The following is a 25,225-nucleotide window of genomic DNA, read 5'->3' as shown; positions in this document are numbered from 1 at the left end:
AGGGGGCACAATTGCCACACCTGAGACCCCTGGGTAGGAATCTCTGTGTGAGTTCATTCTCTAGGATCAGCGGTTAGAGAAGTCGTCTCCTAAGGGTCACAGGTCAGGGTGTAGGAGGCAGGTGTAGGAGGTGCCACTCATTCCCAGCGGCCTATGTGGGGAAGAATGGGGTGAGCTAGAAACGGGGTGTGTGTGTGTATTCAGCAGTCAGGAGACCTTATGTAACCAGGGGACAGTCCCTACCCTCTTCCGAGTCTCACTTTCTATGTTTTCCTGGCCACAGCGGAGTTACCTGTAGAACTCTGGGACCTGGCAGCTCCGTGGTTTTACCTGGGGACTAGCTACTAGCTCTCTCTCATAAAGCAGAGGACAAAGGTGTCATGAGAACACCCAAGCACCCAGGGAGCAATTCATAGTACAAGCTGGTGAACAAGAAGGTGGGCTAGGGGGTGAGGGGCGGGGGAGAGGAAAGAGGGCATTGCTGAGGGAGTAAGCAAAGGCCACCAGAAGAAGCGACAGAGGCAGAGGACTCCTGGGGACAGCAGAGAGAGCACCCCTGCTGCCATCAGAACCGGACGTGACTGATGGCTGAGGCCTCTGCCCACGCCACAAACCACTTATCTCACAGCCCTACGGCACTGGTCCCTTCCCTTGGACAAAGTAGGAAATGGAGGCTCAGGAAAGGTTCGCCCTGGTTTACCTTGTACCCAGCCAGGACCAAGAAAAATCCACCTGGCTCCAAGCTAATACTCCTGTAGAAGCCCCTAAGGGGTGGGGGGGAAAGGGAGACGAGGGGAGGGGGGGGAGCTGGGCCTGGAACCCAGACTCCAAGCTGCCCCTGGTGTGAGAGCAGTGGGGTCTGTGTCTGGGGTGCCACAGGTACCTCAGGAACCCTGAAGCCAGGTACTACCTCCAGGTCTGCTGTGGCTCTGTGGGCATCTCCCCAACCTCCAGCACTGACCGGGGACCCTCTCAGGAGAATCTTTGAGGGAAGGGACCTAGAAACTGCTCACCCTGGGTGCTGGTAAGGGAGGGACTGGGTGGTGTTTCTCTCAAGGGCTTCCAGGCTCAGCTCTGCAGTGAGGCCCAGGTTCCATAGCAGGCAAAGCTTTTTAAAAATAACTTATTTTTGTGGGGAAAAGGTCTATCTGTGTAGTCCTGGCTATCCTGGAATTTGCTATATAGACCAAACTGGTCTCTAATTCAGAAGATACTTGCCTTTGCCCCGTAAGTGCTGGGATTAAAGGCATGCACCACCACAACCGGCATTTTTATTTTTTTATTTCATGATTTTAAATGGCTCAAATTATTACAAAGGTCCCCAAGGAGGCCTTGGGAGAGGGGAAGGACATGGAGAGGCAGAGATGCGGGACCATCCCGCCCCACCTGCCCTGACATCCCGCAGTGTGTACGCAAAAGGGTCACAGACCCTTCGCTAACAGTACAAACCATCCTAGCAGTCGGAATGGAGAGAGTCTTCACCTTCGCGTCAGCAACAGGCAAGCCCTGTCCCTGTGACCAAGCTGAGATCCCTAGGGAAGCATGGCGGGAGTCTCCTCCTCCAGAAGGCAGGGACTGCCCTGGTTCCTCCAGCCTGGGGCACCCCAGAGTCCATGTTCCCGGGCAGTACCCGTCAGTGGGAGGGTATGGCCCAGGGTATGAGGTGCTACCCGCTGCTCGGTCCAGTCCTTCGTGAGCAGCAGGAAGCCCAGAGTCTGTCTTTCCAACTCTGGAGGCTATGGCAACAGTACCCTGGCCTGCAGGGTGGCGAGGGAACACGGTCAAGCTCGGGCCCCCAGCTCTCCAATGCGCTGCCGCAGGTGAAAGGCGAATTCAAACATGGTGGCTGCAAGGCTCTGGTGGATGAGGTACCGAGGCAGGCGACCCTACAGGGCAGGAAGAAGTCAGACCACAGCTAGCCTTCAACAGGGTCTCCCATCAGCAGCTCACACTAGCAGGGGCACCCTGGGCCAGAGGGCCGATGTATCTCTGGAATCTGCCTGGGTCCCCTGTCCTCTTACTCACAGAGGGAGGAACATGCTGTGGCCACAAAAACACAGCCAGGATGGGGTGGGCTGGCAGCCTGCCATCCTTGCTGGGGACCCAGGGATCAGGAATAAGAAAGGGTGTCACATGTCACATGTCTCCCACAACTCAGGGCTAGAAGGCCACCTGGACCTTGCCACCAATCCAGTAAAGGAGACTGAAAGTGGGAGGTCCCTGAGCAGGGCAGAGAGGGGTTAAGGTCACATAGCAACCAAGACTCCATTCCACAAGGCCTGCCCGCTGCCGTGACCTCACCTTGAGATCCGTGTTAAGAATCCAGATGAAGGTGCAGACCCGGGGGTTGCTGGCTGACTTGAGTACAATGAAGCCTCCAGGACCATTCTCTCCCCTGAGGAGGGAAGCACCACAGGGCGCGGCTGCGGAACACAGCAGGTCCCCCAAACCACCCCCACCCCAGTCTCGGTCCAGCTGGACTGTGGTGGAAAGAGGGGCACGGATGACAATCCCTGCCTCAGTGCGGCTCAGAGCCAGTGCCAGGGGTGGCAGGACCTGCCCTCCACCCACACCCATCCCACAGTGGCAGGGAGCCCACCACCTTCCCAGTCCTTATCCACTGTGTACAGACTCATAAAGTAAGGTAACTGTGACAGTGGCCTAGGGTGGCACTTTGCACCATCCACCTCTGGGTGGCATGGCCTCCAGAAGAGGGAGCCTTCCCAGGAGGCAGTTGGCCCGCAGGCTGCTGTTCACCTCCCATGGCCTTTTTGCAGAGCACGCTTAAGCTACTGCCACAGATAAGGAGGTGACACAGAGGACACAAGCCTGCCCATCTCCTAGCAAGGCCACGGCAGCACAACAGAGCCCTAATCTGAAGTTCGTGAAGACAGCTCTGCTGGAGCCACCTCTTGGGGTCACCCCAGGAGTCTGATCAGCCGTGGGGGGGTAGGGTAGCCCTCCCCGCTCTGGCAGCACACGGACAGTCAGTGAGGACAGTTAGTCAAGGCAGAACCCAGCGTCCCCGCCCAGCTCCTCGGCCCATTCCTGGGACTATCTCAGCCAGGTGCCCACCACACATACACCCCCTCCACCTTGGTGACAGAGGCATGGTTCCAGGTAGCAGGATTAGCAGGATTACGGCTGGGATGGGCAAGGCTGGTAGGCCGGGAACAGAACAGGGCTTTGGCCTCAGACATGGAGGGAAGGGTTGTTCCAGGTGCACACACTGTATCCTGAGTGGGTCACAGCTCGAGGGAGGCCAGACTCACCTGACATATTTGTGCGTGGGGGGCTTGGCACAGTGTGTGGTAGCAATGCCAGATGACAGGTACCGGTCCCTGCGCCGCTCAATGCGCCGGACATTCACAAAGTCCCTGGGGGTGGGAGGTAGAGGCAGGTTAGAACAGAGGTCCCGAGCGTGGGAGGCTTGGCTAAGAGAGGACCTAGGTGCTCACCTGGGGGACACGACGCCACCTGCAGCCCCAGATGACACATCATAGGAGATGAGGGTGTTGTCCTCCACCCGCTGCAGGATCTAAGGGCCAACCAGGGAGATCTGAGGTACAGGGGAAGTCCCAACATTGCCTGGGCACTTCAGCACCTCCAAACCAGCCTCTCCCTGTCAGGGACACTGTGCTATGAGCCGCTGTCACCTATGGGCCCAGGGCTGGGTATAAAATAAGCACACTGAGCCTTCTTGCCTCGTGGCCTTCTCCAAAGGAACCAGAGCAGCACCCACTATATACAGAGAAGCTAGGTCCACTGGAGGGAAACGGTTAGGTGTGACTGTGACTGACTCATGTCTTAAGAGGTGGCAAGCAGGACCCGGGTGGCTCACCTGGCAGGCGGTCACTGTCTTATTCCACAGCACCATCCTCTCGGGCTGCAGGATCACTTCCTGGTACACCAGCTCAGCAGGACAGGGCAGGAAGGTCTGCAGGAGGGGGCAGGGCTGGGTGGTGCCAGAGAAGCGACCCCCCTCTAGTGGGGAGATTTGGCGGCAGGACCCCAGTAGAGCACAGGAACCCCCTTCTCTACTCACCTTCAAGATGAAGGTCTTGCCATGGAAGGGAACCTCAATGGTGTACACAGTGTCCCCATACTCCTGCGGCAAGGACAGAGGGTGACAAGGAGGAGGGTGGAGGGCACTGCTGGGGACGGGAACTTGTGGCATGGGAACAGGTGACAGGCCAGGTAGGTTTCCAACAGCCTAAGGTGAAAATCCTGGGCAGCCTTCAGAACATGGTGGCGGCTCTAGTGACCACGTGCAGAGGTCAGTTCTGCGCTCACGTTGAAAGTCAGCTCAGCTGTGACTGGAATCGTGACAAACCAGAACCACAGCTTCAGGCTGCCAAGGGCTGCCAGGGGAACTGGCCAGCAAAGACCCGGGCATGCTTCCCTGTTTCCTCAGCTCGCTGCAATCTTTTTAGATAATGCTCTTTTGATCATGAAACAAAACACCACACACGGGACGCAGGTTGGCTTCCCCTCAAAGCCTGAATCCCAGGAAACCAAACATCAGGGAGACGAGGCCTGGGTGGTGGAAGACGGGGAGATAGAGTCCAGCCCAGCGTGGCCTCCGACTGAATGGCTGGACCCCAGGCTGTGGGTAGCTCCAACTCTGTATCCACCGCCTCCCTGGGGCGGGTTTCAGTTTACTCAACCCTCAGGTTCACTTCTCAAGGCTCAGAAAAAAGGGTGAAGACTCCTGCCACACGCAGGGGGTCAGGTGGGCAGGGGCTCCTTACATTGCTCCTCTCGAACTTCCAGTTCTCCTCCTGGGCCAGGATCTGATCCACCACTGCCGTGGCTTCCCTTCCCTGGCGGATGTACTCCCGCTCCTGAAAGGGAACGAAGGGAAGGGAACAGAGAGGGGTCAGGGGGGGGTCTGTGCCCTCCCGGCTCAAGTCTGTTCTTTCTCCACACATTCCACAACCCTTCCTTCCAGAAACCGGTCCAGCTGGATGTGGGGTTCAGGCTGGTGCCCCTGACCCTACATGCTTTCTATGGTCTGCAAGACTGGCTGTTCCTGTGTCCTCGGGCACAGGACGGGCCAATGGTCCTGACCAGCCCGTGGTCGGGCAGATACTCCAATAGACAGGCACTAACTGGCACTCAGAGGTCTTTCCTCTGCAGGGAAATCTGTCCAGCCTGGCAGAGCACAGCATTGACCCATTCCCAGGCAGAGGTGGAGGTGGGCAGCAATATACCTGGGCAGAGAAACTTTTCTTCCCAGGGACTTCCTCATCGGATTCGTTGTCAGACCCTGAGGGGAAACAAGAGCAGATGACAAAGGCAGGGGGTGAGGAGCGAGAGGAGGAGGTGGAGGGGTTCAGAGATGAGTGCAAGAGAGTGGGGGCTAAAAGTGTGTGGGAGAGGGTTGCTGGCTTTCCCCAGGGAGCCAGAGAGAAGGAACAGAAAGAACAAACCCAGCCTACCTGGCTCCCCACACAGCCCCTCCCTAGAGGCAGCTCCCCACCCAGCAGCTCTCACCTGCAAAGGATTCTGGGGGAGAGTAGAACTGGCCTTCAGACAGAGCACCGGAGAACAGCAGAGGTCCACGGGCAACAGCAGCCTGGGCAGCAAGATACCCTGCAGAAGGAGACACGGGCAGCCATTACCCCGGACAAGGGTCTCCAGCTTCAGACTCCTCCTCGCGCTTAGAGAGGCTGATAAGGTGGCAAAGGGGCTCAGACCGACTAAGGCATGCTACTCCCCCAATCAGAGCCGAGAAGACCTTCTCAAACCCAGTCCGGCCAAGCCTAACCCCCAGCACTCACATCTCTCCTCTTCAGCCTCCTGGGGTAGGACTTTGAAATCAAGGAACCAGGTCTCCAACCAGGCCAGGACAAAAGAGACAATAGGAAGTAGGTAGCCGAATGCCCCCTTGCTGAGCAGCTGAGACAGGAAGAGAACACTGAATTTCATGGCAGGAGGTTACCCCAAACCTAGAGCCCCCTTCTGAGGCCACCAGCTTAGAATAGCTGGACTAGTATATACCCTACGTTTGGTAGCAGCTATTTAGGGACTGGCTATGGCATGTCTCTAAGATGAATTATATGTGTGGCAGGAAAAACTGATTCTGGATAGGTGTCTCTCAGGTAGTAGAACGCTTGCCTAACGTGTACAGGCCTCTGGGTTCCAGCCCCAGAACTTTAGAAATCAGCGAGGCGGCACACGCTTGTAATCCCAGGCTAGGGCAGTAGAGGCAGGAGAATAAGTTCATGGTTACCACCCTGTGAAATCCTGCTTTAATGAAAAAAAGTCATGGGTGGTGGTGGTGCACTGGGGAGGCAGAGGCAGGAAGAGTTATGAGTTGGAAGCCAGTCTGGTCTGCATAGTGAGTTCTAAGCCAGCCAAGGGCTACATATAACAAGTCCCTGTCTCAAAAACAAGCAATTAAACAAGACTGGTAGTGGTGTGCGCCTTTAATCCTAGTACTCAGGAAGCAGAAGCAAGAGCACCTCTGTGAGTTTGACGCCAGTCTGGTGTACACAGCAAGTCCCAGGACAGGCTCCAAAGCTACAGAGAGCAACCCTGTCTCGAAAACCAAACAAACAAGGTTGTGTGTGTGCATGCGTACAGAGAAAGAATTACTAAACCTCGGGGTGGCAGCAGCGTAAGTCTGGGAAGCCAATAAGGACGACTCCTTGCAAATAATGAGGAAGAAGATTCCCTCCTCTCCGCCATAGCAGAAACAGACACCCCAACCCTGCAGAAGCCCACCCTCGGGGTAGATGCCCATCAGACCAGCTAGCGCCTGAGCCAGCCTGAGCCACTGACCTCTGAGAGGATGACCTTGACGATGAGGAACGCACTGGACACCAGGGTGGTGACCTGTTGGGCAGACAGCAGGGTGAGGGGGAAGGCGGAGGCTGGGGAGTGAGTCCTTCCCTTGCAGCCACCAGTCCCTACCAGGGAAGGCCTCAGAGTTGCCACAGCGGGCATCTTACCGCAATCACCCACCAGTGCCGGAGCCGCAGCACAGCATAGCCCAGCAGCAGCCCAGAGAAGCGGAAGAAAGCCAGAACCTGGTGGAGAGGGGCGTCGTCGTAACATCAGGCGCCAGCTGGCCACCACAGCTCTGCTGCAGTGCACGCCCACCTGGGCACCCTCACCTCAGGTGAGGACAGTGGCATGTAAACTTCCTACTCAGAAGTCTTCTCTCTGCCCCGACCTTGGACTCTCAGAAGGTGGGGCCCTGCTTAGGAGCTTTGTGAGGTCTGAGGACCACCAGGGGATAGAGCTGCCCCTCCCCTACTGGCTGTGTGTGGCATGCAGAAGGAGAACCCAGCCAAACTGCACCGTCTTGGAACCCGGGGTCACTCACAAAGATGTCAAAGAAAGAGCTCTGGAAGCTGTAGTGGACAATCTCCTGCTCCAGGTTTCTCCGGATGCCGGTGTTGGTCTAGGGAGGAAGACAGAGGGTGGTGAGGAGCCCAAGCCAAGGGGATCCAGAGGAAAGTTAGAGATGATAAGCCACCATCCAGGTGGTTGAGGCAACAAGAGAGTTGAGCCACCAGCCCAAGACCTCAGGCACCAGTTTGGCCCAAGGATCCAGGCAGCCCACACAGGCCAAACTGAGTTCAAGTGTACTGCCTATAAAGGAGGCATGGAGGCCGATGGGCTGTGCAGGGGAGGTGGTAGGCCCACACAAAGCTAGCAGATGGGTCCTGGAGATGCCTCTTCTGTAATCTCATTTCCTTCCTAGCCCCGTGGTTCTCCATCTTGCCAGCCACCATCCACGAGGGGGGCTGTGCTGGGCTGGGAAATGGTGTTAACAGAGCCCCAGGTGGCAAATCAATCAATTAGGTTTGTGTTTAATGGGTGAGATCCATCACAATGCTACTGCTGTGCCTTGAGAAGCCAGCAAGGAAACTGGGCCCCTCGGCTTGCTCCTGTTCCTGCCCAGCCCACCATGGATTTTCACCCAGAGCCTTAACACCATGGCTCAGACGCCAATGTCCAGGGATCTGGGAGACTAGGAACTCTGGACAGATACCAAGAGCCAGACTGTTTCCCAACTCCTCAGAGGGGATAGAGATGCACCCGAGAAGGGAGGATTTTGGTAACGGAGCCCCAGAGGACCCTTAACGATCAGCTAGACTGGAGGTCCCCCACTCTGGCAGGTCATCTACACTTTAGAGTGCTTTCCTGGGGGAGTTTGTTTGATTCAGGGTCTTGTTTAGTCCAGGTTGGCTTCCAGCTCACCACGTAGATAAGGATGTCTTTAAAATCCTCATCTTCCCGCCTGTTTCCCAAGTGCTACGGTTACAGGTGTGTGTTACATCCAGTTTGGGGACACCTGTTAAAAGATCAGGCCTCTGAGCCTGGATCTTGGGGTAAGTCAACATTAGGGACCTTTAGAAATCGCCCAAGTGAGGCCAACAAGACAGATCAGTTAGTAAAGGTGCTTGCTACCTGGTAATGAGGACCTGGTAATGAGGACCTGAGTGTCTAGGTTTGACCCCCAGTGCACGGGAAGATGGGAGAAGATGACTGACTCCACAGGCATGCGTCCCCAACTCACTCTCCCCTTCCCCTCTTCAAAATAAGAACATAAAACAAAACTAACAAAATGAACACCAATAACATCTTCAGGCAGGCACAGGGGACACACCTGTAACATCAGTGCTCAAGAGGCTGAGGTGAGTGCGTGACTGAGTTCAAAGCCAGCCTGGGTTACGCACGCACCCTGTCTCAAAAAGACACACTTTTTCTCCCCTTTGTCTGCCCAGCGAAATATCGCACTGACTCTACTAAGAGTTCAATCCGGTATCCTGAACCTTTTCATTACATCTGACAGCAGTGTGTTTGCGGGATAGGCTCTATCACATCGCGGGAATGCTCAAGGCTGCCTGATGACTGCTGAGCAATCACAGCTGTCAGCGGAAGAATTTCAAAAGCAAAATTATCAACATTCTCCCAGCTCGTCTTGGGTTATAAAATATGCATTGAATTAGGGGTGTGGGTGAGCTGTAGGGCTGCTTGGATGCTAGCTGGGACCTTCAAAAGGAAGACGCCCAGGACCCCAGAAGCTCAGCCCTGTATCAATAAGGTAACCCAGTGCCCTCTTCAGTGGTTCCTGCATCACCCCCAGGGTACCAGTTCATCTGACCCACCCTCAGGGCTCTGCCTTACCCTTCCAGTTCAACGTGATTAGAGGCAAATGGACTTCTTGCCATCTTGCTGCTAGCTAACCCCTTCCCAAACTCTCCACTCATACCAAGAAAGGCAAGTTTGAGACCTGGACAAAGGATGTTTGCCGACTCTAACTCTGACTATGAACCCACGCTACACGGGGTCCTGGGGACTGAGACCACACATTAACAGAAAAGAAACTGAGAGGGGCCAGGCCGGGAACACCCTGTTTCAGGGCCTCTGACTTTGTGTATGCTGAGGTTCAGTCAGAAGCACTATTGGGGTGTGGACACTGCACTCTGAGACAGTTCCATCTCCAGGTCACCAGGCAGATCCCCCCAAACCAGGGCCACTAACCAGGAACTGGGAGTTTTCACCCCAATGTATTCTCTGCCTTTAGCACAGCACCTGGGGCACCGCAGGGCCTCCGAGCACGTTTGATTAATAGATGGATGAACTTGAGCCAGAGAGCAAAGTAAGGCAGAATGAAAGAAAAAATATCCTCGGCTCGGCTGGAGGCATTTCTCCTCCTGTTCGCAGAGTCCCCCACTAGGGGGCAGTATGGTGCAGAAGCGGAGCGCACAGCTCTGGAGCTAGAGATCTGTTCGCATTCTTGCTGGGGAGCCTAGAACAACCCCTCTGATCCCCTCACCCCTCTCTTTACGTGGAAAATAACTACAGCTATTCTTATTTTCCGTTCTCCACTTAACTCAGATCAACTCCATGAGTGAGGCCCAACAACCCTCCCATACTGCAAGCAGGTGGACTGGGAAGCAGGTGATCGCCTCTTCCTCCCCCCCCCCCCCGCGACCCCCAACTCACATTTAGCTCAATGATCCATAGGAGGGAGATGAAGAGCAGGTCGAAGGTGACAAAGAGACAGAAGGTGCGGCGGACGTCGGAGATGGCCCTGCGTCTCTCCGGGGGTGGTGGGATGAGGTGTGATGTCAGGCTCTGGCTGTGGGACAGGGAACTGCCCAGGGAGGCCAGGGCTGGCAGACTGCGCTCCAAGTCACAGGCTAGCTCGCTAGGCAGCTTGCTCATCCTGGTGGGCCCCCACGTTGAAGTGGGGACAAGGAGGTCTCAACGGCAGGGCTAGGGGAAGAGGTAAGTGGCTGTCAGGGCCCTGGAGGTCCCAGGAATACCACCTCCCAGGTACCCTACTCTCCTGTCCTACACCAAGGCCCATAGCTCTGCTCAAATCCTCTTCCGAATAAGGCATTATGAGGCAGCAAGATTTGAGCATCCCCCTTGCTCAGTCCTGCTGCCTGGAGGTTCTGGGATGCCCTAGCGGGGCACTTACTCTGGATCTTGGGGTTATAGTCTGTTCCTGCACACGCTGGAGCTCAGCCCCAAGTCCTGTCAACAGCCTCTGGCCTGCCCCCACCCCCAGGAGAAGAGGGCCCCAGGCTCTGTTCTTTGTTCTCACAGGACAAAGCCACATTCCCTCCCAGCAGCAGGCTGGCCCCTCCACCCCTAATCCTTGGCAACTGGGAGGGATTCTGGAGCCGGGTCTCAGTGGGTCTGAACCGCGCACACCTTGGTCCCTTCTGGGTAGCTCAAACACCCGTGCCAGGCCTGACGGCTGCTAGCTCTTCACCCTTGACAACCCTTCCTCACAAGGCAGCTGGGGGAGTTGTTCAGAAGCAGAAGCCTGCCTCCCTCCAACTCCCACCCTCCCTCAGCTCCCCAAATTCTGGCAGGAGGGTGGGTGAGGTAGGGTGGGCACTGTGCCAGCTCTGCGAACTGGGCAACACTCTGACCCCTGACTTATCACAGCCACTTGGGCCTTTGGTCGAGGCCCTCCATGTGGTAGCCCGGTCTGTCTCTGGCCTTCCTGTTGTCTGGAATGTTCTTCCCCAGCCCTAAGGCTCTGCCCACACGGTGGCCCTTCCCAGCCTCCACTCACAGTCAGGCACCGCCCACCATTTCCCTTTTCTTCAGTGAGCTCACTGATATCTGAAATCTCATCTTCACACTTTAGCCTTTCTCCCACTGGACGGTGATGTCCACAGGCAGGCACAGGGCTTCGGTTGACTTGGTCACTGATGTCTCTCAGGAGCAGGCACCATGTGTGCCGGACAACAGGTCCTTCCTAACTGACTGTTGGATACATGAACACTGCAGAAGTCTCCTGGCCCTCAGATCCATGATGCAACAGCAAATCTAATCCAGGGTTGTTGCCCAGAGTCCACATGGCCATGGCCACCTTTGTGCCCAAGCAGGACAGGATGGATCTTCATATAGGTGAGACAGTCAAGGCTCTGGGACAAGTGGACATATCTAGGCCTGAGCCTCCTATACAACCGCAGAAACTCTGATGAACTCAAAGACAAAGTGAGTCTCAGTCCTCTGGTGCCAAAGAGACTCCATGCCGAGGTTCTGCTGAGCTCCCTGGGTGGGAACTGGCGCAGCAGCTGGGGGCTAGTGGAGGGGGCGTCCTGGATATCTGTCCACATTCGCAAAGGCGGATAGAGCCACCACCCTCCAATTCTGATCTGCTGCTGTTGATGCTTTTAAACTTTTCCCTCTGCCACTTTCTGGGTCCTTAACCTACCAAGTCCTAAAGGGGACCCAGTTTGTGGCCAACAGAGGGTTCGCCCTCTACCTGAGCAAACCCCACAAACAGAGGCAGACAGACTGCTCTCAGCAGAGACCCCAAAGTCACCTGAAGGAACCTAGGACACCCCAGTACATGGTCACCTAGAGAGTGCTGGGGGAGCTCAGCTCAGCTCCAGAAGAAGCCATCAGTAGAGGGGATATGACAGGCCAGGGCCAATGGGACTCGCCAGCATCCATCATGGGCTCGATGCCAGAGTAGACTCAGCACATCCCTCCCTGTGACACAGCTTCAGGGCTAGTGACATTTCCTCGTGTGCTCTCCCCCTCCCCGCCTCTCTGGCTTCATCTCCTCCTGTCGTTCACAAAGTCACCTTCTACCTGCAAATCCGCCGAGCTGACAGGACACTCTGCAGTCCAGAGCAGCTTAGAACCCACTTTTGTTTTTTCCAGACAGGGTTTCTCTGTGTAGCCCTGGCTGTCCTGGAACTCACTCTATAGACCAGGCTGGCCTCGAACTCAGAGATCCGCCTGCCTCTGCCTCTGCCTCCCGAGTGCTGAGATTAAAGACGTGGGCCATCACAGTCCAGCTGTTTTTTTCTTTCTTTTCATCTTTCTCCCAGAGGTTTGTTTGAAGGACAGGGTCTCGTGTAGCCCAGGCCTATGGAGCCAAGGACAGCCTTGAGTGTCTGCTTCTTCTGCTGCTACCTCCTGAGTGCTAGGAATAAGGCATGCGCCTGCTGGAGAGTGAACCCGGGTGTTAGTGCATGGTGCCCAGACACTCTGCCAGCTGAGCTACACTCTCAGCCCAGCTTGAATAAAAGAGAAATGTGGGCTGTGCGGAGTGATGCGGGCCTATAAGCCAACTGAGAAAAGAAGACAGATTCAAGACCGGCCTGGGATACAGAGTGAGATTCAAACTCCCCCTCACCTGACGCACAAAAACCCAAACCCAAAGCAAACTCTCCATCCATAGGAATTTGGGGTGGTGACATAGCCCAGAAATAGAACCCCTGACTAGCACGTGCAAGAAACCCAGAGTTCAACTCCCAGCATAACAAAGGAAGGAAAAAGAAGAAAACAAAACAACAACATTTAAAACATAGAAGTATCACGCCCTCCCCAGCTTCCGGAATCCAGAAGTCTAAATTCAGAGTTGTCTAAAGTGTTCGGCTCCCCTGCTTCTGGCAGTGCAGCGCGAGGCAATCTGGTACTCCCTGGCTTGAGGGCTCTACTCCACGGCCCTGCACAGCGCTCTCCTGCTTCTCACTAGTCACACAGAACCACTTCCTGGATTAGGGGGCCACTTGCTCCAGGGTGACTGCATCTCATCTGTGATGGCCCCATTTCCAGATAAGGTCACTTCATGAAGTCCGGGGGTGTAGGACACATGCCTTTCCAGACACAACACAATCTATAACTACACCCTATTTTTAAAATTATTATTCTAGGGCTGGAGAGATGGCTCAGAGGTTAAGAGCACTGACTGTTCTTCCAGAGGTCCTGAGTTCAATTCCCAGCAACCACATGGTGGCTCACAGTCATCTGTAACAAGATCTAGCGCCCTCTTCTGGTGTGTGGGAAGCAGAATGTTGTACACATAATTAATAAATAAATTTTAAAAAATAAATAAATAAAAATAAAATTATTATTCTAGGCCGGGGTGGTGGTGGGCATGGTGGCACACACCTTTAATCCTAGCACTCAGGAGGCAGAGGCAGGCGGATCGCTGCATTTGAGGCCGGCCTGGTCTACAGCGAGTTCCAGGATAAGCTCCAAAGCTACACAGAGAAAAAAAACCCTGTCTCAAAAAGTAAAAACAAACAAATTATTCCAATGTATAAAGGTGTTTTGCCTGCATGTATGTCTGTGTAGCACATGTATGTCTGGTGACCATGAAGGTCAGAAGAGGATGTGAAATCCCCTAGAACTAAGATTCTGAGCTGCCACAGGGGTTCTGGGAATTGAACCCTGGCCCTCTATTTCTATCTATCTATCTATCTATCTATCTATCTATCTATCTATCTACCTACCTACCTACCTACTTACCTACCTATCTATTCATTTATTTATTTGTTTGTTTGTGAGATAGTATCTCACTGTGAAGCTCTAGCTGTCCTGGAATTCCTGTTCAATCAATTCACTGTTGATCAAGCTGGCCTTGAACTCACGCACTATTATGGACAGCATGAACCCAGGTCCTCTAAAAAGGAAATATCGATTTTTAACCTCTGAGCCATCTCTCCAGCCCTGTTATTTTGGATGTGCATGCATGCGTGGGGGGAGGGGCACATAGCCACAGCATGCATGTAGAGGTCAGAGGGTATCTAGTGGAAGTCAATGCTCCCCTTCTACCATACCAAGTGAGGGCCCAGGAATTGAACTCAGGTCATCAGGCTTGGCAGCAAGCACCTTTTCGTTTTTGATTTGTTTCTTGGTTTTTTGAGACAAGGTTTCTCCGTGTAGCTTTGGAGCCTGTCCTGGCACTAGCTCTGTAGACCAGGCTGGCTTAGAATGCAGAGATCCGCCTGTCTCTGCCTCCTGAGTGCTGGGATGAAAGGCGTGCGGCACCACCGCCCGAGCCTTATTTTGTTGTTTTGAGATGGGGTTCATGCATCCAAGGTTTGCCTCAAACTCCGCACATAGCCAGGGATGCCTTTGAATCTCTGACCCTCTTGCCTTCCCCTGCAAGATTAGCCAACACTCTAGCAGCTGAGTTACTGCCCATCAGAGCAGCCTTCTTCATTTGCTTATAAAACTAACTGTTACTTTTTTAAGACTAGTTCTCCCTACCTAGGCCAGGCTGACCTCAAACTCAAAATCCACTCTTGCCTCCTGAGAGCTGGAATTCACAGTCAAACCACCACATGAGCCTTAGTGCTCTATTTATACCCTTTTCCCACCCTGTACTGGGGATCGCACGAGGCTGTGTGCGGTGCGTGCCTGGCAAGCACTGTGCTGTTGAACTGTATTCCCAGCCCTCGCAACTGCAGCTGACAGATGAAATACATCTTACCGAATCCATGGCCTATGGACAAACATTTATATTTGTAATGAGCAGAAACACTACATTGTGTTACGTGGTATGTGTACATTTTCCCGCTGCCGGGAGTCTATCTTCCAGATAAGAATTCCCTAGAAGCAGTATTGCTGGGTCATCCTGCATGCGTGGTTTTGTTAGGCACTGCCAAATTCCCTTGGCAGTTGGCATTCCTAGCGTAATGTATGAGAATGCCTGTTTGCCCACAGCCCACGGGAAATACTGTCACCCATGTCTGTCTGGGCCTTCATCTCCATTTCTCCCCCATTTGGGAGCCTCTGCACCCCAGCATCCCTGTGCCTCTCCCTTCTTCTCTCATCTTTTATTCTCTGCCCCCCCCCTTGTCTAGCTCACTTCTCAGTGCTGTGGCTTCTCACATGGTCCTCTCCTCTTACTGGCGTCCTGTCCCTCCCTGGGCACAGGACTTGGGTGGCAGCAGTTTGGGTGTGAGACACACTTGGAGCAGCAACCGCCCCGAAACTCACACCCAGTCTCTTGTGGAGGTGAGAGACTCAGAGAGAGCCGAGCTGAGAGCAGAGGTGCTGGGGGCCTGGGGGAGCCGAAGATGCCAGCATGGGGGCTTACAGGATGGCTGACAAGAGGCTGGCCAAGAGCCACCCTCCTCACAAAACCAGCTCCAAGTCCCCAGTGAGCTGAAGTGCCGGTCCCCAGAGGAGACCACAGGCAACTCTGAGCCACTATGGCAAGGCCTTATTTATAAACTTCTGCTTCTAAACAAGAGAAACTAACAAATAAATAAATAAATAAATAAATAAATAAATAAATAAATAAATAAATAAATGAAACTTTATCTGAATCTTTGGTAGATTAAAAAAGAGAAAAGTCAGATTTCTGGTACCCAGGTGTGGCTAAGGCAAACTTAGCATGCACAGGGTCCTATCCTCAACTTAAAAGAACCAAAATCCAGTCTATTGTGGGTAGTGGCTGTGAGAGACCCGCACATCCGCTTTTCTCTGGTCCCAGTGTCACCCTGGGACTCAGCATGAAGCCTGGTTCACCCAACCTGCCCTCAGGAGTCCCCTAAGCACTTGTTCAGCCCAGAGGACAGACGCTGGCAGCCACCAGAACAGCCAGCTGGAGACAGAAATGAAGCCTGAGAGCAGCACCCCGCCCCAGCCCCCTGCCTGCTGTCACCGGCCCCTCCCAGGCGCCTCCAGAGGTGTCGGGAGAGGAGTGGCACACGTGGCATGAAGCAGCAGCCCGCCTGGGATGGCTGCAGACTTGACACCTGTGTGCCTGTGGAAGCTGAGCTGTGAAGGCTTGGGAGGGCAGGGTAGGAGGGGCCAGAAGTTCTGCTACCCACCCTAGGGTGGAAGAGGAAGGAGTGGGGGTGGGGGGTGGTCAAAGCAGGTGTGTGAGCCCAGGGGGCTCAAGCTCTGGGCTTCCAGTTCCTTCCAAGGCAAGGAGGGAGGGGTCATCGCAACCTCACTCGCTACCCCAGCCTTCTTTCTCTAACTGACTCCCAGGACACGTGGTAGAAGCCCAACTCGCAGGGCTGTTGAGCTGGGCGACAGACTGCGGAGGAAACAAATACAAGGAACGGATGCAGGATGCGGCATTGTGGTCAAGCCCAGCTGCCCAGCATGCACAGCTCCAGCACTGTAGCCAAAACAAACAAATAAGTAGAATAGAATGAACCCGAGGATAGAGTTCAAAGTCTGGCTTGTCCCCTCCTCGGCCCTGCAACCCGGGGTAAAGCAGAACCTTTCTGAGACTCAGTCTCCCCATTTTCACTGTTCTCCACACCAGGTGGAGCCCCGAGTCTTATACAGTGAACCGGGAATGATAGCCACAGCCTCCGAGCGTGTGTTTAGTTTCTTTTCTGAGACACGGTCTCGTGCATCTCAGGCTGGACTCAAACTTACTGTGCGGCCAAGGATGACAATGAACTCTGATCCTCCTGTTTTACCTCCTGAGTGCCGGGATGACAGGTAAGAGCCGCTGGCCTCTGCAGCGCTGGGGACCGAACGCAGCGAGCACTCTACAACTCCTGAGCTGAGCTGCATCCCCAGCCCTAAGCTGTTCTGTTTTGTTCTTAATTTGATTTATTTTATGTGTGTGAGTGTTTTGCCTGCATGCATGTATGTGCACCACGTGTATCTGGTGCTCTCGGAGGCGAGAAGAGGGCGCTGGATCCCCTGGAACTGGAGTTACTGAGGGTCGTAATCTTCCGTGCAGGTGCTGGGACTTGAACTTGGGTCCGCTGGAAGGGCAGTCCATGCTTTTAACCGGTCTCCAACACCTCCTAAGTTGTATTTTTTTTTTTTTTTTTTTTTTTTTTTGGTTTTTCGAGACAGGGTTTCTCTGTAGCTTTGGTGCCCGTCCCGGAACTAGCTCTTGTAGACCAGGCTGGCCTCGAACTCCCAGAGATCCGCCTGCCTCTGCCTCCCGAGTGCTGGGATTAAAGGCGTGCGGGATTAAAGGCGTGCGCCACCACCGCCCGGCTCTAAGTTGTATTTTTTAAAAAGCATTATTTTATTATTTATTTATGTGTATGTGTTTGTGGATGTATGCAATCGCATGTGGGTATCCTTCAAGGCCAGAAGAGGGTGTTGTATTCCCAGAGCTGGAGTTACAGGCAGCTTTTGGCATATAAGTCCTGGGAACTAATGAACTCCAGGCCTCTGAAAGAGCAGCAAGAGTTCTTCACCAAGCCGGGCGCACACGCCTTTAATCCCAGCACTCGGGAGGCAGAGGCAGGCGTATCTCTGTGAGTTCGAGGCCAGCCTGGTCTACAAGAGCTAGTTCCAGGACAGGCTCCAAAACCACAGAGAAACCCTGTCTCGAAAAAAAAAAAAAAAACACCAACAACAAAAAAAAGAGTTCTTCACCGCTGAGCCGTCTCTCTACAGCTCACAAGCTATACATATACACACATACTTAAAGCAACAATACACTTAGCACGCCTGGACTACACACTTAAAAGTGTTAACACTGGCAAAAACTCTGTTACCTGTTTCATCACGCACACCGATTCCTTACTCTCCTGCCCATTGGTTCCTCACCACCCCCAAGTTTTACAAGCCTACCTTCTACAAACACTGGAGGCACTAAAATTCTAACCTCACAGGGATGCTATTTGTATAAATGTCAGAGGGGAGGGAGGGCTTGGTTAGTGGCTGAGGTGCATAGGTAGCCAATAAAAGGGCAACAGAGAGCTTTGTCCTGGTATGTGGAGACTACGCTCACCACAGGGACAGAGTAGGAGACACTCCAAAAGGCCTGGGTTCAAAGCTGTACTCTACAGTCAACCTGTTGGGTGCCACAGAACAAGCTCCCCAGCTCCTCATTCTGGGGGATACAGAAGGCCAAATCCAACTCCAGGCAAAGGTAGATTCCCAGGCTAGGTTGGGGGCAGAGGCTGAGGTCTGTCCTGGTTCCCTGTGGAGGGTCTTAGGAAGTGTGCCAGGATGCACTGACCTTCCCGTCACCTTTCCATGCAGATGAGGGAAGCAGATAGGAAGACCCCCAACTGTCAAAATTGGGCCCTTCGGTGGCAGGATCACAGACAAGGTTCTTATAGCTCTCTTCACAGCCCCTGCCTGCAGCTCCAAATTCGGTGGACTACAGCTCCCAGTGGGTACTTTCTGCCCAAGGCAAGTATGTGCCATGTGACTTATTTGTTAAAGCCTCGGTTTCTGTACCTGCTGTACACACTCACTGGAAGCAGAGTGTTGGCCTGGACTGTCTGGCAGTACAAGGAGACAGAAGTGCCTGGAAAAGTGGATTCTACAGGAATTCCAAATACTTCCTGAGGACAGACAATCCATTCCAGGAGGCGCCACGTTCCCCCAAGAAATGTAAGCCTCTGGTTTGATGTGGGGGACTCTAACTTGCTACAGAGCAGGAGAGTCAGAGGAGTCAGGTGAGAAAGGGGCTCCAGGCTGGGAGGAGGAGCACTCACTGGGAGGAGCACTCACTGGGAGGAGGAGCACTTGTCTCTCCCTCTTCCGTAGACTGGGACAAACATCAGTACCTCCTGGGCACCACAGGGCTGGTGGAAAGAGGGAGGGGCCCATTTGCTCCGATGGCTTACTGACACATCTGCCTCTGTCTGCCTCTTCGGCAGGGAAAGAATCCATGAGTCTTTGGGTCAGGTCTGGGTCAGGATGCCCATGTTAAAAGTGAGTAAGCAGCTGGGCTGCAGCCAAGCTTTGGGTCGGAAAGACAGTGCTGGCCTGGGGCCAGCTGCAAGCACATAGGTTAGCAAGCCCGGCTGGGAGGGGCCTCATGCCTCCCTGTGTGCACTGCCTCCTTCATCACACACACACACACACACACACACCCTACCAGGAGAGGTAAGGATAACCCCCTGGGAAGAAGGAGGTTGAGTTCCCAAACCTGCCCATTGCTACCTTATAGACGGGCCCAGCTGACCCACTCCGGGGGTCTCTCCACTGAGCTGAGACACGGGAGGCTATGCGAGCCCCCATCAAGACCAGCAGCCATTCAGCCTTCACCTGGGGAGCCAGGGCCTCCTCACCACATCCAACAAAATCAGGCTCATCTGCCAGTTCCCTGAGGCATCTCTCACAGGTCCATCTCCTTCCTTCCACCTTGTACTTGACCAGAGTCTACTCCTAACCCTAGGTCAGACATCTCCCAAAGGCCCTATCCTCAGTGGCTTCCATTCCAGCTCAAGTAGAACAAAAGCCAAGGCTCTCACTCCACCTCACAGCACACCCCTTGGTCTCTTCCCCTCTGAACTCTCCACGCCAGCCACATTGCTCCCTCGCTGTCCCTGGACACATCAACCTTCTTCCAACTCCAGGTTGGGGACTCTTTTTTTTTTTTTTAAATATTTATTTATTATGTATACAATATTCTGTCTGTGTGTATGCCTGCAGGCCAGAAGAGGGCACCAGACCTCATTACAGATGGTTGTGAGCCACCATGTGGTTGCTGGGAATTGAACTCAGGACCTTTGGAAGAGCAGTCAGTGCTCTTAACCACTGAGCCATCTCTCCAGCCCCAGGTTGGGGACTCTTGCACAGCTGTCCCTTACTCCATCCTGGTTTCTATGGAAACCTCGCTGTAGAGAGAACTTTCCTCAGCTCCGGATTTAAGCTCCCTCCTCTCTTGTTTTCCTCTTGGTCACAGCACTGGCTGTTCTTACACTGTTGCGTTCTATGTTTTCTCCCATCTTCTCACAGCGGAAGCTAAACTCCACGACAGCACTGGGGGTCCCTCGTCGGGCCCACTGCCGCATGCCCAGGGAAGCGCACCAGGAAGCGTGCGGATGGCTCCTTCCTCATGAGCTTCTCTCCCTGACAGGGTCACTCATGTCCGGCCCTCAAAGCAATCTTCCTGAAATTGAATCCTGCCTGTCTGGCATCCTGCCCTGCTCAGAGCCCAGGCTCCACCAAAACCAACAAGGAAACTCATTTCCCAGGCACCAGTCGGCAAGGCACGGTGGCTGCCCTATGGCAATGCAGAGAAGGCCCTGACTGAGTTAAATCTCTTGGATAAGGAACATTAAGGGGAAGGAACCTCACACTTTTTTCTATTTTTTTTTATTTTTATTTTTTTATTTTTTTTTTTTTTTTTTTTTTTTTTAAAAAGACTTTATTTATTTAGTATACATACATGCCAGAAGAGGGCACCAAATCTCATTATAGATGGTTGTGAGCCACCATGTGGTTGCTGGGAATTGAACTCCGGACCTTTGGAAGAGCAGGCAATGCTCTTAACCTCTGAGCCATCTCTCCAGCCCCACACTTTTTTCTAGACATGGGGTTTAATATCCTATCCCACTCCACTGAGGGCGACTCCCAAACACAGCACAGCAGGCTCCCCACTTCCTCATTCCAGAACAACCTCCTCCACTACCAGAGAACGCCTGCCCTTCAGAGTTCAAATGTCACCATCTACGCAAAGATTTCCTCTACCATCCTGGTTCCTCTGACCTCAGGACTCCAGGTCAGCACCACCCCTATCTCATAGCTAGACCTGAGCTTGGCTGTCCAGGTCACAGCGGCTAATCTCAGGCTATCTATTAAATGAGCTATTCTATGGGATTGCAGAGAGGGAGCAGATCTGAGGACAGCACTGGACCTAAATAAAAGCCCAAGATTATTTCTTGTTGGGCTGTGTGTCCTTAACCAAGTCACCGAGTCTCATCCACAGGTCCCTTCTCTGTAAAATGGAGAGCAAATAGTACCTACTTTTTTTCCCCCCTCATGACAGGGTTTCCCTGTGTAGCCTTGGCTGTCCTGGAACTCTCTCTGTAGACCAGTCTGGCCGGGAACTCACACAGATCTACCTGTCTCTGCCTCCTGAGGGCTGGGATTAAAGATGTGTGCCACCACCGCCTGGCTCAGAGAGTATCTACTTAATAGGACTTGAAGGAATGAGAAATTCCACCTACATGGTGTCCCTGCCACGCAACGCAAGGCCGTGGGCCAGGCACATACAGCAGGGCACTGTACCCACTTGGCTACTGGACAGGAGGACTCTGTCTCAGGAAGCTTATCAGGAAGTTTATCAAGGATGGTTCTTCTGTCTGGTGACTCCTGCCCTCAGCCTAGGAACAAGTGACCTACTGCTCCCTAACCATACACCCACAGAGGGCTGGGGACATCCCCTGGCCCTGGGAAAGTGGAAGTCTAAGGAGACCAGGGCATACAGCAGCAGAGAGATGCGTGGCTGCAAACCCAAAGTGATTCCATTTCCCCTTTCCTCCGGCGGAAATGAGAAGAAGAGTCAGGCTAGCGCGGGGAGAGCCACTCCTTCCTGGCCGTGGTTTCAGGAAAGCACAGCCACGTGTCAGGTTTGCCCAACACTCCCCACCCCATCCTGCCCCGCCAGAATGCCCCTAGTTCAGTGACTCCGCGGCTTCTGACCTGCTAGGGTTGGCGGCTCAGCCTCTACTCTATTCTTTAGTGATACTGGGTAAAAACTGAGGAAGTCGAGTTCCCAGAGTCAGTCTGGAAAGAGCCAGTGTCTCACTGTCGACTGCACAGGCTCCTCCCAGGCCCAGCTCTGACCAGAGAAAAGCCTATGTTTGCCTCACTCCAGCCAGGAAACTTTCAGAGGGGCACAAAACTGACAAAAGGGCATGCTCTCCGCTGTCCTTTGTCCCACTGATATGCCAGCTGCTCTCGTGGATGCCACTGAGACAGAAGCAGAGCCTGGGTCATAGCTATGCATTTGAAATTAAGGTAAAAGGCTTTAAATCTCTACTGAGTGACTTTGAACCAATCTCCCCCAAAGGCTCAGCTTCCTCGTCTGTAGAAGGGAGGCCACAAGCATTCTCATCCAATGGGATAAGCGGGAGCCAGCAAGACCCAGGAACCTGGGTGTGTGAGGCCTCAGCCAACCTCAGGACGCGGAGAGAACTGCAGTGTTAGACAGATGCTGGCTTAGTCTATCAGGGTCACCAGATCTAATGAGGGAGCCTGACAGAGAAATCCATGCTGGTCTGAAGGGATGAGCATTTTCAGGAATGAATAAACAAGGGGCCATGCCTCACAGAGAAGGGAGAGTCTGCCCTGGGCAGCAGTGAGAAGAGATCACAGGGAGGAGGAGCTACCTGCGGCCTAGAAGAATCCGCCTCATGGGGAAGGGTGGGGGATGCGCATCCTTGGAGGCAAAGGAGCACAACAGAGGATAGAAGAATGCTCACTGGTGTGATTCTTAGCACCCACACCTGTCCATTAACTCAATACTCTCTTTTGACCTCCAAGGGCACGTTGCGTGCACACGGTGTACAGACGTATGTGCAAATAAAACACTTATGTACATAAAAAATTTCATTTTTTTTTTTTGAGACAGGGTTTCTCTATATAGCTTTGTAGCCTGTCCTGGCCCTCTCTCTGTAGACCAGGTTGGCCTTGAACTCACAAAGTTCCTCCTGCCTCTGCCTTCAGAGTGCTGAGATTAAAGACGTGTGCCACCTCGGCCTGGCAAATTTCAAAATCTTTTAAAAGGGAGAAAAAAAGCTGGGCATGGTTGTACACGCCTTTCATTCCAGCACTTGGGAGGCAGGTGGATCTCTGAGTTCAAGGCCTGCATGGTCTACAGAGCAAGTTCCAGGACAGCTTAAAGCTACACAGAGAATTTTTTTTCAAAAGAAACAAACCAAAACAAACCAAAAAAATTCTTTAAAAAAAAAAAAAAAGGCAGTAACAAAGGCCTAGACATTGGTCTAAGGCAGGCCTGGATCAAACACATCCAAAATGACCCCAAACACCAACATTTTAGGACATCCCCATGATATCATGCCTTTCTACTCCTAAGTTTGGGGGATATTTCCTCATAGCAAACATGGAAAGGAGTCACTCCACAGAGAAGGACCAGCTCTCCTTTCTCTGAGTCCACCATGGTCTCTACACCTGGGTTCTTTTCACCCCTGAATCTTTACTCAGTAAGTACAGCTCCTGATCCCAGTACCTTCCAGTGCAAGATTTCATTTAGGACCCAGGGACAGAATGAGAAGTAAGCCACATCAATCATTAAAAGTCATAAAGAAGAACTAGCGTGTTCTTCTGTAAGTCATGTTAACTAACGAGTGCCTATTGGGCACTCAGAGGCCTAGTAGTTTTTTGTTTGTTTGCTTTTTTTTTTTTTTTTTTGAGACAGGGTCTCTCTGTATAGCTCTGTCTGTCCTGGAACTCCCTCTGTAGACCGGGCTGGCCTGGAACTCACAGAGATGTACCTACCTCTGCCTCCCAATTGCTGGGATTAAAGGCGTGCACCACCACTGGCTTGATGACCTGATAACTCTACAAGGTAAACACATTACTATCTCCATTTTTCCAGATGAGGAAGTGAGGTACTGACTTGATCATCCAGGTCTCGAGACACTATCAGAACCCAAGTGGTCTGGTACAGAGGTCTGGGTCCTCAGCCATGCTGCTAAGGGTGTTCACAAACAAAAAGAGGCATCCAACCTTTGGGGTGGAGGCAGGTGGTGTGGAGATTGTGCCGTCTAAGCAGGACACTAGAGACAAGTTAGATGGAAGCCCAACTGACCAGAGAGGAAAGAGGAGCTGATGTGTACAAAGACACAAGGAAACAAGAACCTTCCGTGAGCAAGGCACGTCCTTCAGGACCATGTTGTTGAGATTTACAGCGAAGAACACAGCCAAAGTGCACTCCCCTAAATCTTTCTAGGGGTTCAGCCTTTCTCCACAGGCAATGGGAAGCAAGCAAAGGACCATAAGGAAGGAAATGACACCATGAAACTTGTGATCTCTAAGTCTGCAACAGCTGGAGTTTGGAGACTGGGCCGCAAGCAGTTAGGACCTCAAGCTGGGTCTGGTGAGAAGCTGGCATCAAGGGTGGTAACAGAGAAGGCTCAGGAGTTAGCTCTTCGACACCTCTGGGCACACTGAGGGTCAAGGGTGTAAGGCGACTCTGGAGTTTCTCTTTGTAATGAGACAAAAGTGGAGGAAGGAATTTACAGATAAAAGATCAGCTTGGAGCCGGGCGGGGATGGTGCACGCCTTTAATCCCAGCAATCGGGAGGCAGAGGCAGGCGGATCTCTGTGAGTTCGAGGCCAGCCTAGTCTACAAGAGCTAGTTCCAGGACAAAAAAAAAAAAAAATCAGCTCGGTTTTGAAACACGCAAACTCCATCTGAAGTGAAGGAGAAGGAGGCAGAGGCAGCTTGACAATTTAAGAGACCCTGAAAGGGAGTGTGTGCCGTCAATCTGGATATAGTCAGTAGACCTGAAGCTACAACAGTGAATGAGGCCACCCAAGATCAGTGCACAGAGAGGAGGGCTGGGCCAGAGAGAATGTGAAGCGGTACTTCTAACCTCATGTCAGAGAGGCAGGAATAAAAAAATCAGGAAATATAAGAGAGTCAAAGGGTGGGAGCATGTCAGGAATGAGAACCAATGGTAATAGGCACTTCTGAGGAATAAAGAAAAGTTTAAAAGACCTTTCTGATATAATTAGGAAGTTACTCGTGGATGTTTCCAACCGAAGTTGGAGAAAACAGTGGCGGGCAGAGATGCAGACTATTGGAAAGTATGTTTGTTTTTCTCCTTCTGATTCTGACCCCTTCCCACATCCAACTGTTGCGACCCCTCGCCTTTCCTTTCGTTATCAAGAAGAATGCTTAGGAAAGCGACCACAGACGCCTCCCAGGCCCTCTGGGGGGGGGGGTAAAGACCAAAACACCCGCTCCCCAGCCCCGCGCGCATAGCAGCAGTCGGCAGAGAGGAAGGGGGCGGAACCCGGAGCGCGAGGGGCGTGGGAAGGGTCGGACCGAACCAAAGACGGACACCAGGCAGGGAAGCGGATTCCGTCGACTAGGGGCAGTTCTCGTACCATCACCCGGTCCCAGCGACCGCTGCAGGACCCACCTGCTTCATGTCACCACGGCCCCAACTCTTCCTGTCTCAGCTGCAGTCCTGCTTCACGGCCCAAGGAACTCCTCAGAGCGGAAGAAGATCTCCCAGCGGCGGAAGTTGCGCCGCTGAGCCCGCCCCGCAAAGCAACCCGGGATCCTTGT

At 53.2% G+C, this 25,225-nt stretch overlaps 1 protein-coding gene across 1 annotated transcript; it reads right to left on the bottom strand.

The window, feature by feature from the left end:
• Positions 1 to 1,265: 1,265 nt before the first annotated feature.
• On the bottom strand, positions 1,266 to 25,181 carry Stard3 (StAR related lipid transfer domain containing 3). The gene is made up of 15 exons (XM_057774639.1): positions 25,077 to 25,181; positions 9,967 to 10,239; positions 7,334 to 7,411; positions 6,957 to 7,034; positions 6,787 to 6,840; positions 5,784 to 5,901; positions 5,497 to 5,595; positions 5,214 to 5,269; positions 4,752 to 4,844; positions 4,046 to 4,108; positions 3,842 to 3,937; positions 3,459 to 3,538; positions 3,273 to 3,377; positions 2,302 to 2,395; positions 1,266 to 1,886 (listed from the first exon to the last, which is right to left on the bottom strand). The coding sequence occupies exons 2-15, from the start codon at positions 10,186 to 10,188 to the stop codon at positions 1,782 to 1,784; spliced, it is 1,341 nt and encodes a 446-aa protein (XP_057630622.1). The 5' UTR covers positions 10,189 to 10,239; positions 25,077 to 25,181; the 3' UTR covers positions 1,266 to 1,781.
• Between the last annotated feature and the right edge of the window lie 44 nt (positions 25,182 to 25,225).

Source organism: Chionomys nivalis, chromosome 7, assembly GCF_950005125.1.
Source record: "Chionomys nivalis chromosome 7, mChiNiv1.1, whole genome shotgun sequence".
In the NCBI taxonomy this organism is placed as follows: Eukaryota; Metazoa; Chordata; class Mammalia; order Rodentia; family Cricetidae; genus Chionomys; species Chionomys nivalis.
This window is presented reverse-complemented; position numbering and strand designations above follow the sequence as displayed.